The sequence below is a fragment of the Lithobates pipiens genome, unplaced genomic scaffold, assembly GCF_037356315.1.
Source record: "Lithobates pipiens isolate NorthernLeopardFrog02 unplaced genomic scaffold, aLitPip1_a1.2 Scaffold_1, whole genome shotgun sequence".
NCBI classification, from domain to species: domain Eukaryota; kingdom Metazoa; phylum Chordata; class Amphibia; order Anura; family Ranidae; genus Lithobates; species Lithobates pipiens.
In genome coordinates, this window is record NW_027507685.1 from 212,795,307 (window position 1) to 212,808,872 (window position 13,566).

Here is a 13,566-nt window from a genome sequence, read left to right on the forward strand (position 1 = left end):
TCTGCACCACCATGACTCTGTGAAAATTCCAACCCACCTGACATTCTGGGTTCATACATCTTTGTACCACCTTAAAGTAATAAGTCAAACAACTCAATACGTTTATATTCTATTAACATTTACTGGAATAACTCAAAGGAGATCTTGCTGCACAGAGGAGGTAATAGATCAGCTGAGCTTTGGATAACAATCCTAGCTCAGCAGAATAATTCCTCTACAATAATACAAGTTAAGACAATTTGGCAATAACAATATATTATGTATATGTATGTACAATGAAATATCACTTGAACTTAACTTGAAAGGATAAGCAAGAGTTAAGCATTAATTCTGGCAAGACTTCTAAAGGGAAACCCTGGCTGGCCTATTTAACCGTTAATCCTAATGAGAGATCAAGCAAAACAAGAATGGTATAAGGGCCCTTTAAGCAGTAATGACAGCAATGTCCCAGTTGCAGGCCTGATTGTCTTCACCGGCAGTTGGAGCTCATCAACTATATCCAATAAAGTGCAGTAACAAAGCAATGGTATTTCTTGGAATGGTTGAGGCTAAAGGTGTCTTTGTACAGTGTTCAAATAGAAGTGCAGTAAAGTGTTCCCAAGGTAAAGCTGTCTGTACACAGTGTCCCAGTGAAGTAACAAGGAAATATTTGCAAAGGTGGGCAATTGCTATCTCACCAACAACCAGGCCAATTCAACTCCTTCTGGATTACCGCTCCCTGAGAGAAAATCCTTGCAGTGGATCCACTGTGACGATCGCCTGATGCAAAGCACAAAATGTGGGTTGTCAGACTGCTGAATTGGTGCTGGATGAATGTCTGATGAACAGTAAGCAGTGCCGGGCCCTTCTCGGCCGGGTTGGAATGTTGTACACTGTGTGGTAGGCCGCGACCTTACTCTCCCTGTACAGAGAGGCCCATCACACAAGGCCAAGGAGGAAAAGAGCATGGATCGGGTCTCTGGCCTCTTTTATAGCTCTTCCCAGCAATCTCCCCGATGGTAGCAAAGATCCCTGGGATATGTAGTCCAGGTATATTGTCATGCAGAGCAATTGCCATTCTGAGGAACTACTAATCCCACAATATCTTTGGTTTGGCTCACAAATATGATGTCAGTTAGTAAAGCTGGGCACTAGAGGGACAATACGATACAAAGAAATTGCGGGGAATCGCTTTGCTTTGCAATTGTACTCCACATCGCTACACTTCTATAGTCCAATTTTGGCAAGCCTGTATGAATAGTAGCCTCAGTTTCCTGTTCTTAGCTGACAGGAGTGGCACCCAAAGTGGTCTTCTGCTGTAGCCCATCTGCTTTAGGTTCAATGTGTTGTGCGTTCAGAGATGGTATTCTGCATACCTTGATTGTAAGGAGTCGTTATTTGAGTAACTATTGCCTTTCTACCATCTCCAACCAGTCTGCCCATTCTCCTCTTACCTCTGACATCAACAAGGTATTTTTGTCCACACAAGGCTGCTCACTGGATATTTTTCTTTTTTTCAGACCATTCTCTGTAAACCCGGTGATTGTGCGTGAAAATCCCAGTAGATCAGCGTTTTTTTAAATACTCAGACCAGCCTGTTTGGCACCAACAACCATGCCACGTTCAAAGTCACTTAAATCCTCTTTCTTCCCCATTCTGATGCTCGATTTGAACTTCAGCAAGTCGTCTTCACCACGGCTAGATGCTTAAATGCATTGAGTTGCTGCCATGTGATTGGCTTATAAGCAATTTGTGTTACCAAGCAATTGAAAAGGTGTACTTAATAATGTGGCCAGGTTATATGTTTAAAGTCTATTTGGATGTGGAATTCACTGTTATTGCAATATTAATGTGGATTTTACATGTTGCTTTTTTGCACGTTTATAAGTTGATTTATGTCAGATCAATTTATTATGTTGAATCACTTAATTATTTACACACTATAACACTACATTCTTACTCAGGACCTGCAAATATTTATATATGTTATTTATATAATTGATTTTCCTAAAGTTTCACTGAGCGCAGACTTGTTATAGGTTTTAGAGTATTATTGGTAAACAGAATTTTAACCTCTTTAGAAGATGAAATAGTCAATATCCATTAGTTTTAATGGACACAATTATGGATGCGCCGGAAGCATGGATTCCAATAGAGTTTTTTTTTTGCTTTAAGCACAGGATTAGAGCCCAAGGCTCTAATTGGCTTCAGAAAAGGGCACACTCACTTGTGTGACAATAGTGAATTGATATTCGCTATTGTCTTCCTGATTCTCCTCCCTGCCAATCAGGAAGCCCCGATTGGCCAGGGAGTCTCCCGTGGGGGGGGGGGGGGGGTGAATGTGGCTGTCTGTCTCCCATGGGGGGGTGATCACCACCATCCGGGGTGTTAGTTTGCTGCCCCCCCCCTAAAAATTGAGTGCCAGCAAAAACTGTTTTTTTTTTTTACTTTTCATATGATAACTGCAGTTTTCACTCCTTTGCTGTACATGTCTGATTATTGTTTTGCAGGAATCGTCTTCAGCAATGGGGAACTATGGAAAGATTTGCGCAGGTTTTCTCTCACCATGCTCAGAAATTTTGGGATGGGGAAGAAATCTATTGAGGAGAGAATACAGGAGGAAGCTGGGTTCCTGGTGACAGAGATCAAATCTCTAAAAGGTATGTTGTCTGCTTGTGTGTGTCCTGGATGGAATATGAAAATTATGGACACACAGTGCAAAATAAAAAATTCTCTTGTGTTTCTCAGAGAAAAAAAATGTATACATTTTATCTTGATTTTCCCAAAATGGGACTTATTTAGGCATCTGAAGGAAAATTGTTATTGTTTCCTATAACAACGAATCCAGTTGTGAAAAATCTGTTTCACTGCAGTATGGCCGAACAACAGAACAACAGTCCTCCTTCTGAAACTTAAAATATAATACTATATTTTTATTGTTTCATAGCATATCATAGCATATTGTGCTGGTGGTTCAGCACTGGCTGATCTGTAGCCCCTCTTGGATACTGGATGTATCTACCTATCTCTCCAAGCCAGGGGCGGACTGACCATTGGGCCACTCGGGCACTGCCTGAGGGCCCCATGCCACTAAGGGACCCCATCAGGGTTGCCAGCCTCAGTAAAACCAGGGACAGTATGTAAAAATGTGTTTTTTTTTTTTACATCTGTCTCTGAAATGTCCCTTACCGACATCCTTTTGGTCTAAAAATCCTGAGATTATAGCTGCCCCACCTCTCCAGTACTTTCTCAGCCAATAGAAACATGTCTGTGTATACTGTGTGATTGTATACTGTGTGTGTGTGTGTGTTTGTATATATTGTGTGGCCCCATAATCTCCTATTGCCTGGACTTATGCCACGTACACATGAGCAGATTTTCCATTGGAAAAATCTTGGATGGTTTTTCCAACGGAATTCCGCTCAAGCTTGGCTCCATGAGTTCTCAGTCCGCCCCTGCTCCAAGCCACAGCAGGATTTTTATTAGGTACCTTGGGCTTGTGGCTAAAGGCACCGCCATGGAAGGAGTGACAGACTTATCTAGGATTTTGCTGTCATTTGGCCCCCAGACCCCATATTTTAACACTACAAAATAACACTTATATGCGGCAATGGTGTTATAAACATACAGTATGAAGTATAGGAGTGTTGCAAACCTGTACAATGACTACATTCTTTAAATTTGCCTGCAGAAAAATCCATCGACCCAACAAACCTCTTGGTCCAGGCTGTTTCCAATGTCATCTGTTCTATAGTGTTTGGAAACCGTTTTGAATATGATGATCAGAAATTTCGGGAACTCTTGAACTTGTTTGCTGCAACATTCAAAGACGTTAGTGGCTCTTGGGGACAGGTAGGTGATGCTGATGTTTCATTGCTTGCATCATAAAGAGGAACTTCTCTTCCTTCCTTTTTCCTCCTCCTACCTCCTTCACAAACAACTCACCCACTAATGGAATCTAGCATTGTCTGGTGTAAGCCAACATCTGTCTCAGAGTGTCAACACACTCTGGGTCCCACACCACCATATTCTTGTCTGATGTCATCAGCGTGTTACTGGCACATGAACAGTGAACAGTGCAACATAGATTGCTCTGAAGAACCCTCATGGGATGACATCAGTATTCCAGGAGGTTTGAGGTAGGGGGTTGACATCAAGTAAGAAGGTACAGGACCCAATCCTGCAGAAAAGCCACATAAACTCTCCCCTCCCCCCCCAAAAAATGATTTTCTCTTTTTGTAATAATTAGCTGACGTTAATAAATAACTTATGCCGCGTACACACGATCAGAAATTCGGCCAGCAAAAGACCGATGAGAGCTTTTGATCGGAAAATGCGACCGTGTGTATGCTCCTTTGGACTTTTGCTGTCCGAATTCCTGCCAGCAAAACATTGAGAGCAGGTTCTCAATTTTTCGGTCGGAAAAGTTCCAATCGGAAATTCTGATCGTCCGACACACAAAATTCCTACACATGCTCAGAAACAATTCGACGCATGCTCGGAAGCATTGAACTTCACTTTCTCGGCTCATCGTAGTGTTGTACATCACTGCGTTCTTGATGGTCGAATGTTCAGCGAACTTTTGTGAGACCGTGTGTATGCAAGCCAAGCTTGAGCGGAATTCTGTTGGAAAAACCATCCAAGATTTTTCCAATGGAAAATCTGCTCATGTGTACGTGGCATAAGTCTTTCATTCCATTTGAAAAGTTATGCAGATGACTTTTATAAATCTTGTTTTTCATTATAAATTGTGTATGTACAAAAATGGATATATTGCGGTTTATCAATCCTTAAAATGATATCTCACCTATTCGAAAAAAAAAAGGTGATGAATTAGAGCAGTTCTGAATGCTCAGCACGGTCACATGCCAGCAATCCCAAATCAGCAGTGCTGTGGTCTGTCCCAGCAGAAGAGGAAGAACAGCATGGTTTTCGAACCCCAGGACCACTGCACCGGGCTGCGTGGATGATGAAACTGTATCAGTCATAGAGGTAAGTGCAGTAGGGACAGGAAGGGTGAGGGGGGTGTAGGGTGTTAGTTCACCTTTTTGTTTTTCTTAAAAAGTGCATTATCACTTTAAATATGGCGACTGCATTCATTGTTTTTGTTTTTTGGTCTTTTTTCCTTTTTTTAACCAGTCATCCAGCCAGTAACACACTGCTTGGGACTGGGTGGAGACTGTGGTCATGTGAAAAGTCAAATGTTAAGGCAGTTCACCGATTAGAGATGCCTTTCACTGTGTGCAGCAATAAGGTACAAAGTTCCTCTAAAAAGAAATTTGCCCCATGTCACTACGCAATGTAACTTGTATGTTGCAATAGGAGGGACTTGCTGAGCCTGCGCCCACTCCACCGGTCCATGGTACCTCTGTTATGTCACTCTCAGTAACAGAATGGGGTCCCACCAAACACGTGGACCTCATGTGTGCTCTCACTTATCTCTTCTCATTCCTTTTTGACCAGGCCATCGATTTCCATAATGTGGGTTTGGATCTGGTTGCTACTGGATACTGACCACTGGGGAGAGAGCCAGCACATTGACCCCCTTGCTAATGGAGGACCTGTCACCTTTCAGGTAGCACACGTAACAACTAGTTGCTTGTAGCTTGTTCCTTCACTTAGTTATCTTTAGCAACTACACTCCTCTTCTTGTCTTTGTTGAGTTAGCCCCTTTGTAGCAGTGTTGCTTCATACCCCACACATGCTTCACAGACCCAGGTTCTTTGGCATACTCCAGATCCAACATGCTCCCCTTTGAATAACTTCAGACCAGGCTCATAGCGGTTAATGTAACGTTACTGAATATAATGCAGCATACAGTTCAATATGAACAACGTCCTGTGCTTGATCCTAACTAAGATAATGTAGCCAGTGGTCAGTTGGTGGGATGTTTGGTCGCACTTAACCCATCCCAGCTTCCCATGCTTGGTGGGGGCCTCTCTTTCCCCTTCTCTCCATTAGTCTCCACGATGACGGCAGCTTCCGTTTCCTCCCCCCTTCTCGGCGACCGATCAGGAGTCTTCTCTTTTCGGCCAATGAAAAAGCGTGTCTCACACTCGCTTCTGTTTGGCCAAATTGAGGATCAGTGTTACAGCAGCAAATATTAATTTGCTGTTGTAACACTTGGGTGGGCTCCTGGTGCAATGCTCTGTGCCACGAGCCACCCTATTTTGAGGCCTATTAGAGCCTATGGTTCTAATCGTAAGCTTAAAAAAAGCAGGGGTGGCCGCGGCGGCCATGGACAGATTCATGCTATGCATAAATCTATCCATTATTCATATAGGGGGTGGCTAGCATAGACGGGACGACCCTAATGGACGGTCCTCCACTGGTAGTGACCCAGGCATACCTCCATGAGGTGAGAGTCCACTATGGCATTGTTCTTAGCTTAGATGCTGTCCATAATCCCTTGTTTCCTCAGTGCCATGCTTGTGTCTGCAGTATATTCTACAATACTCCTGTTCTAGAGTTTGTGGATCTTAGCTGTCCCCCTATTTATATCACAGGTGGGCCCAACAAAACCAAAAGCCCAGAAACTAAGCTGAAAATGTTTAATCCTTTCCCCAGCATGGGCTGGCTACTGGACAACTAACTGCACACACATTTTCATCCTGCTTACAGGTTTAAATGAAAACGTGATCATTGTAAACAGCTCTGTCAGGCTTAAATGGTTTATCTCAAACCTATAACTGCCACTTTTGCTAGATAGCTTGGTATGTTAAAGGAAGACTTCCTGTCCATATCAATGTGTGGATGTAAAGGAAACAAAAAGCCAAAAAAAATAAAAATGAATGCCACATCTAGGAATTGGTAAGCTGCAATATAAAGCATTTTTGTTTTTGGGTTTAATACTGTTTTACTTTTGATGAATATTTTCAAAATTAGGCTGAATGGCACCACAACCTGAGCTTTGTATTTTGTCTAATTTGGAGGCTTGTAAAAAATACTTCCTTTGTGCATGATCCAGTTGCAGGAAATGCTCCCAGAAATCATGTACTACATTCCGGGACCTCATCAGAGAGTAAACAGACATCTGGATAAACTGAGGAAATTCATCTTGGAGAGAGTGAAGATAAACCAGGAGACCTTGGATCCCAACTGTCCTCGGGATTACATTGACTGTTTTCTCACCAAGCAGCAGCAAGTATGTGAATTAACTACAATAATATGCAATGGTATGATAATTGCAGGAACCTACAAAAAACAATCTAAATTCTTTAACCTCTCCCTGCTTATCTGGACAATATATGCGGCCCTATGTAAACACTTTACTGTGCCGAGAGCGAACTCCCAGCACAGTAACGAGCATGTACCAGAAAGCTCTCCAATCATGTGACTGTTGTGACTGCCAATCACAGCGGTCACATGACCAGAATGTCCACCTCTGCCTCCCAGCATTTAGATCCACTTAAAGGGCCAAGAGGTGGCGGTGGGCTGGGGTTGACCCAACTGCAACAAAGTAAGATCTGCCCATGCCCTCATACACCAATGTGAGGAAGATGAATCTCCAACTGAAAACTCTTGAGAAATCGTCAATTCCACGAGAGTTGGTCTCCAGAGTCCTCTGCCGTGCTCATTAGTTGGTCCCACCAACCCTTCATCACTAAGGCTGGGTTCACACTTGTGCGATCACATGCGATGTCTGTGCGATGCAAATTCAGCCGTACAAACTGTATGGCTAAAATTGCATTCGCACCAAAATGGTGCAGGAACTTTTTTTTGGTCCACACTGGAATCAGATCACATGAGTGTTCACACCCATGAGATCCGATTCTCGCACCATTTCACAGTTCGCGCTGCGATCTGCAAACCGATCTGGGGGTGTCATTAACTTTACATTGACACCCCCAGCGGTTCGCAGCTGTCAGTGTGAACTGCCTGTGATTCAGGTGTGATGAGGGAACCCTCACAGGAATTGCTCTGGTTCTCACACTAGTGTGACCCAAGCCTAAAGGACATAGTGACAATGTAGAGGATGGTGAAAGGAAATACTGAGCACAACAAAGAAAACAGGAGATTGACACCAGAACTGTGAATTTCTGTAAAGACTTAAAGCGTTTGTTACCCCAACACTTAATATTCCTGATATGTGCCTACTATGCCATGCACTTGTATGAGAAAGTATCCTGTTCTCTTTGTATTACTTCCTTTGTGTGAAATCCCTGGTGTTCCTGCCAGTCCCTCTGCGTTCCTGTCAAAAACTGACCACACTAAGCAGGAGAGCACATTGTGGTCAGTTCTCTACCTATGCTGGGAACTCTCCTCTAATGATCAGACAGTCCTGACACGACCCACTGCACAGCCTTTCACTGGAAAGCTCAGTGTGCTTCTGCTTCTCCTCTCCCAGCTCTTATGCAGCCGAGAACGTTGGGAATGTGATCACTTCTAAAAAAAGGGAATAACAGGTATTTATAATGTTTTTTTATATCTATACAAAAATGTTTTGCCTTTTATTTATATTTTAAACCAAATGAGTTGTTTTACAAGGTGATCATTTAAAATCATTTCAGTGATTCCCCCCATTCCCTGATTCCTTCTTCCCCATCTGTTTCCTCATGCATGCCTAATTTACTAACAGACATATCATTATGGATGTCATACCACTTCCTCAAACTGAATGCATCCAAAGCTGATTTCATAATATTTCCTCCCCCATGTGCCCCTTCCCCTGACTTTACTATCAAGATTGATGGCACAGCTATCAGTCTATTCCCGCATGCCAGGGCGTTAGGTGTAATCCTGGATTCTAAACTCTTCTTTACAATCACTATCCAAATTTTGATGTCTCAGCCTTCATAATATCTCAAAAATATACCCCTTATTGTAGAGGAGGGGTAGGGTAATGGGATGACAGGGTGGGGGTCACGTCCTCTATGTTTCCCTCTTTATTGGGCACCAAGCAGGGCTTTTTTTCAGCGGTAATGCATGGGAAAGCAGTTCTGGCACCTCCACAACTGAATGTGTTTTTTGGTAAGGATTGCTGGGGTGTGCTGGAGGGTCTATTGATGCTGGCTGTTGGGGATCTGTTGTCATTGCTGGGAGTCTTGTTTTTTGTGGGGGGGGGGTCTATTGTTATTGGGCAGGTCTATTGTTGCTGGCAGGAGGTCTACTGTTACTGGGAAAGATCTACTTTGGGGGAGAGGTCTACTGTTGCTGGCTGCTGGAGGATCTGTTGTTGCTTGTGGGGTGTTATTTTGTTGTGGGGGGGGGGGCATTGTTGCTGAGGGGGTATGTTTTTGTGTGGGGGGATCTATTGTTGTTGGAGGGTCCACTATTGCTGGGGTAGGGTCTACCAAATTTCATACAAATTACTTAGTAGCTAGTTTAGTACTCTCTCCACCTTTAGGCTATCCCTGAAAATCCATCTTTGTAGAGAAGCCTATCCTGCCTCTTCATAACAACTGGACTTTTACTTTCTAAATCAGCTGTTACCTCACATTTATGACCTTTTGTATCACTAGACACTCTTTTTTAGATTGTCAGCTCTAATTAGCAGGGCCCTCTATTTCCTCTTGTATTTGATTGCATTGTAACTGTACTGCCTGCCTTCATTTTATAAAGCTCTGTACAAATTGATGGGACTTTATAAATCCTGTATAATAATAATAATTATGGCTGTGTTTGGTAGGGCATTAGAATGAAGTACTTTATTATTTGTAGGGTAATATTGTATTATACATACACATATTTTTCCTCTACTACACCAAGCAAGGGCATGCTTTTACGATCACCACCCAATGAAGTCTCTCCTCTTCCTTTACAACTCCAAGTCAGTTTGTTCTATAAATGGAGAAATCTTGAGTTCCTATTTACTAATATTATTATTATCATGATATTTATTGTTTTTAGGAAACGGGCAATTCACACTTTGACACAAGAAACATGATGCTGACAATACTCAACTTGTTCTTTGCTGGAACTGAAACAGTCAGCAGCACCCTACGACATGGATTCCTCATACTTTTGAGATATCCTGAGATACAAGGTAAATACTTAGAGAACTCAGCAGTAAAAGACTCCTAAAAAGAACGGGGGGGGGGGGGGGTGCCTTTGGCTATTAAAAAAAAATCATATTTTATTTCTCAACCATCTAACTTAGTTGGAGCAAGAGAGATGACTCCTAACTTAAAGAGATGGTAAACCCTGGTGAGTTTTTCTTCCTTTATTCATCCCTACAAAGTAAAGGCATAATGTACTAGCATACATGTGACACTTACCTGCAAACAAAGCCCGCTTCGCCCTCAATGCAGGCTGCATCAATAATTGCCCGTCTTCCTTCCTTGGCTACGGACTCCGGCTCTGTGACTGGCCAGAGCCGCAAGCGCACGGGAGCCACCAGTCACGACACACTCACCTGAAGAGCAGGCGACCGTTTCTTCAGAACACATGCCCTGATAACATCATGGGCACAGTAATCAGTAAATATCTCCTGAATGGCACACGTTTAGGAGATATTTACAGTACCTATAGGTAAGCCTTTTTCTAGGCTTACCTAAAGGTACAATTTCCCCATGGAGGTTTGTAACCTCTTTAACCTTACTGGCAGTAGTCCCAAATGTGGCTCAGGGGTTAATTTTCAGTACCAAAAGTGGTAACCCCAAGCCACACTCAGGGTTATACCGTAGTATCCCTGTACTGTTACTTACCTTGTTCCTACGATCCCCCGATATACCCCCGCTGTGTCCTCAAGCGGATGCCAGCATCTGTCTTCTGGGTTCCCTTCCCTATGTGCGATGTGATGCAAGGGGGGGGGAACTGGGCAGGAAATTAAAAAAGTTAAAAAAATGACATTAGTGTATCAAACCATTTCACCTGGGTTTTGTCCCTAGTGCTTTGTCCAGTGCCTTGCCTGCACTTTTACCATTCTTTCTGCCTGGAAACTTGAAAACATCCATGGCATGCAGAAAGCATCCCATCCGATCAAAATCGGTTTTAGACCAGCTAGAAAACAGCGATAGTGAATTAGACTTACTTGCAGAACTGAGTGATAGTGATTCATGGGGAAATTCGTCATCAGGCACTGAAAGTGACGACAGCGACAATTCTGTGATTGTGAGAACTTGGTTCTCTATTGACTGTGGTATGGATCAGGCAGCGCCCCCAAGATTCCCATTTACTGGAGCATCTGGTATGAAATTAGACGTTGAACAGGACAATCCCTTGGCATACTTACAATTATTTCTGTCTGCAGAAGTGGTATTGGACAACTAATAAATTACTTGTCACTCCATTCTATGGCACGGTCATCATGATTTCCCCTGATCATGAAATAGTTACTCTTCGAAAACAACAAAAGATTTGATGAAACTACTCATCCTGCACCAAAACTAAAGAAAATTTAGGAAGTATCTCAAATGATTCTTAATGATCCACAAAGCTATGTGCCAGGAAGAGATATCAGCATAGATGAAAATCTAATGCCCTACAAGGGAAGGTCCAGCTGGGTACAATACGTTGCATCAAAGACAGCATGATATGCCGTAAAAATTCTACATGCTATGCAAATCGTCAACTGGCTACATTTGGAATTCAGTCATATACACTGGAAAAGGAACAAAATTCAATCCAAAATACAGCAACTATGAAATGGCAACATCTTCCGTTCTTTCACTCATTGAGCCATTGCTAAATCAGGGGTATTGCGTAACAACCGGCAACTTTTATCCATCTCCTGAACTTTATGAGTTTCTTCTGCAAAACAAAACAGAGTCCTATGGAACCATTAGGGCTAACTGGTGTGAAATGCCGTAAATGTATGGCAATAAGAAGCTGAAGACTGGAGAACTGGTTTCATGGCAGAAAGGCAAAATGATGGCACTGCAATGGCGTGAAAAGAAAGATGTGTGCCTAATGAGTATAGTTCGTAATAACTCCACTGTTATGGTTCGCACAAAAGGTGGTAAAGAAATCATGTAGCCACAAGTAGTGATAGACTACAATAACACCATGGGGTGTTAACAGAGCTGACCAAGCAATGACATTCTACCCAGCAAAGAGGAAACAGCAAAAGAAGTATTGCAAGCAGATCTTCAGGCATTTTCTTGAGCAATGCTTTGGGAAGGCCTACATTCTACTAAAAAAAATAGTGACAAGCCTGTGATTCATTCTGACTTCACTTGGAATTTTGCCAAACATATCTTTGTGAACCACCAAACACCATCAATGGCTGTGAATAGAGCTGGACATCGTGCTGTTGGCGTTGTCAACCCGGAATGCCTGACTGGTCGTCACTTCATGGACTACATCCCACCAACCGAGAAAAGGTCAGGACCTACAAGGATATGCATGGTTTGTTGCTCAAAGCGAGATGACAGTGGGAAGTAAATCAGAAAGGAAACCAGGTTCCATTGTCCTGATTGTGACGTTGTCCCATGCTTCAAAATTTTCCATACCCAGGATATTTACTAAACCAAGATGCAGTGTCTAGTATTATAGTGACTAGTATAATATTGCACCCTTGTTTGGACAAATTTCAGTGTTTTGGTTGTATTACATTATTGAATAAAATGTATTATTATATTATTTTTTATAATTATTTATTGTATTATAAATTATGATTTTGTTTTTCAAACTTTATCATACCCAGGATGTTTACTAGACTCTTGGGTGGACAGATTTAAAGAGGAAGTAAACCCTGATGGTTTTACTTCCTCTTTGATTCCCTGCAAAGGTAAAGCATAATGGACTACTATGCATTGCATAGTAGTGCATTATGTGTCACTTAACTGACACAGGAGCCAGCGAAGTCACCGCTGTCCCCTTGTGTACGGAGCCTCCACCTTCTTGGTGGGTCTCGCTGCTCCGGCGCTGTCATTTGTCGGAGCCACGATGACATCACTCCCGCGCATGGGAGCCGCCACTCGCGGCATATCGCCGTTAACTGCGGCGCGCTTAGTATGCCTGCGCGCCGCTGTCTACGGCGCATGCGCCGTAGACAGCGGTGCCTGTCTTTCGGCAAATATCTCCATGTAGGTTTAGGAGATATTTCTTGGACCTACAGGTAAGCCTTAATCTAGGCCAGGCATGTCCAAAGTCCGGCCCGCGGGCCAATTGCGGCCCGCGGGCCAATTGCGGCCCGCGGCCCGGTTTTGAATGGCCCACCTGGTCTTTCTCAATTTAGTGTGCTGCGGGATCAGGGCTGTCAGATGAGCCCGATCCCCGGCTCTGTGAGAAGTTCTGTGAGCTTCAAAAGTGAAAGTAAAGTGCAGAGGAGTGTGCTGTGCTCTCTACTTCCCCCTACAGTGCAGTAGCCAGCTGAATGAGGAAGCTGCAAAGGTACTGTACTATGCTAAAAGCTAAATTAGTGTTAAAAAGGGCTTTATTCATGTGTGTGTGTGTGTGTGTATGCATGTGTATGCATGTGTCTGTATGTGTGTGCATGTATGTCTGTATGTGTGTATGTGTGTGCACATGTGTGTGTGTGTGTGTGTGTGCGCATGTGTCTGTATATATGTGTGTGTGTGTGTGCACATGTGTCTGTATGTGTGTGTGTGTGCACATGTGTCTGTATGTGTATGTGTGCACACGTGCCTGTATGTGTGTGTGCACATGTGTCTGTATGTGTGTGTGCACATGTGTCTGTATGTG

At 43.1% G+C, this 13,566-nt stretch overlaps 1 protein-coding gene across 2 annotated transcripts in view; it reads left to right on the plus strand.

Moving 5' to 3' along the window:
* LOC143982832 (cytochrome P450 2G1-like) overlaps window positions 1-13,566 on the plus strand; it is a 74,957-nt gene that overhangs the window by 39,903 nt on the left and 21,488 nt on the right. For both annotated transcript variants that reach the window (XM_077481865.1, XM_077481874.1), the window contains exons 3-6: window positions 2,490-2,639; window positions 3,671-3,831; window positions 6,947-7,123; window positions 9,829-9,964. In XM_077481865.1, coding sequence (XP_077337991.1) covers window positions 2,490-2,639; window positions 3,671-3,831; window positions 6,947-7,123; window positions 9,829-9,964 — 624 coding nt within the window. The remainder of the gene's footprint in view (window positions 1-2,489; window positions 2,640-3,670; window positions 3,832-6,946; window positions 7,124-9,828; window positions 9,965-13,566) is intronic.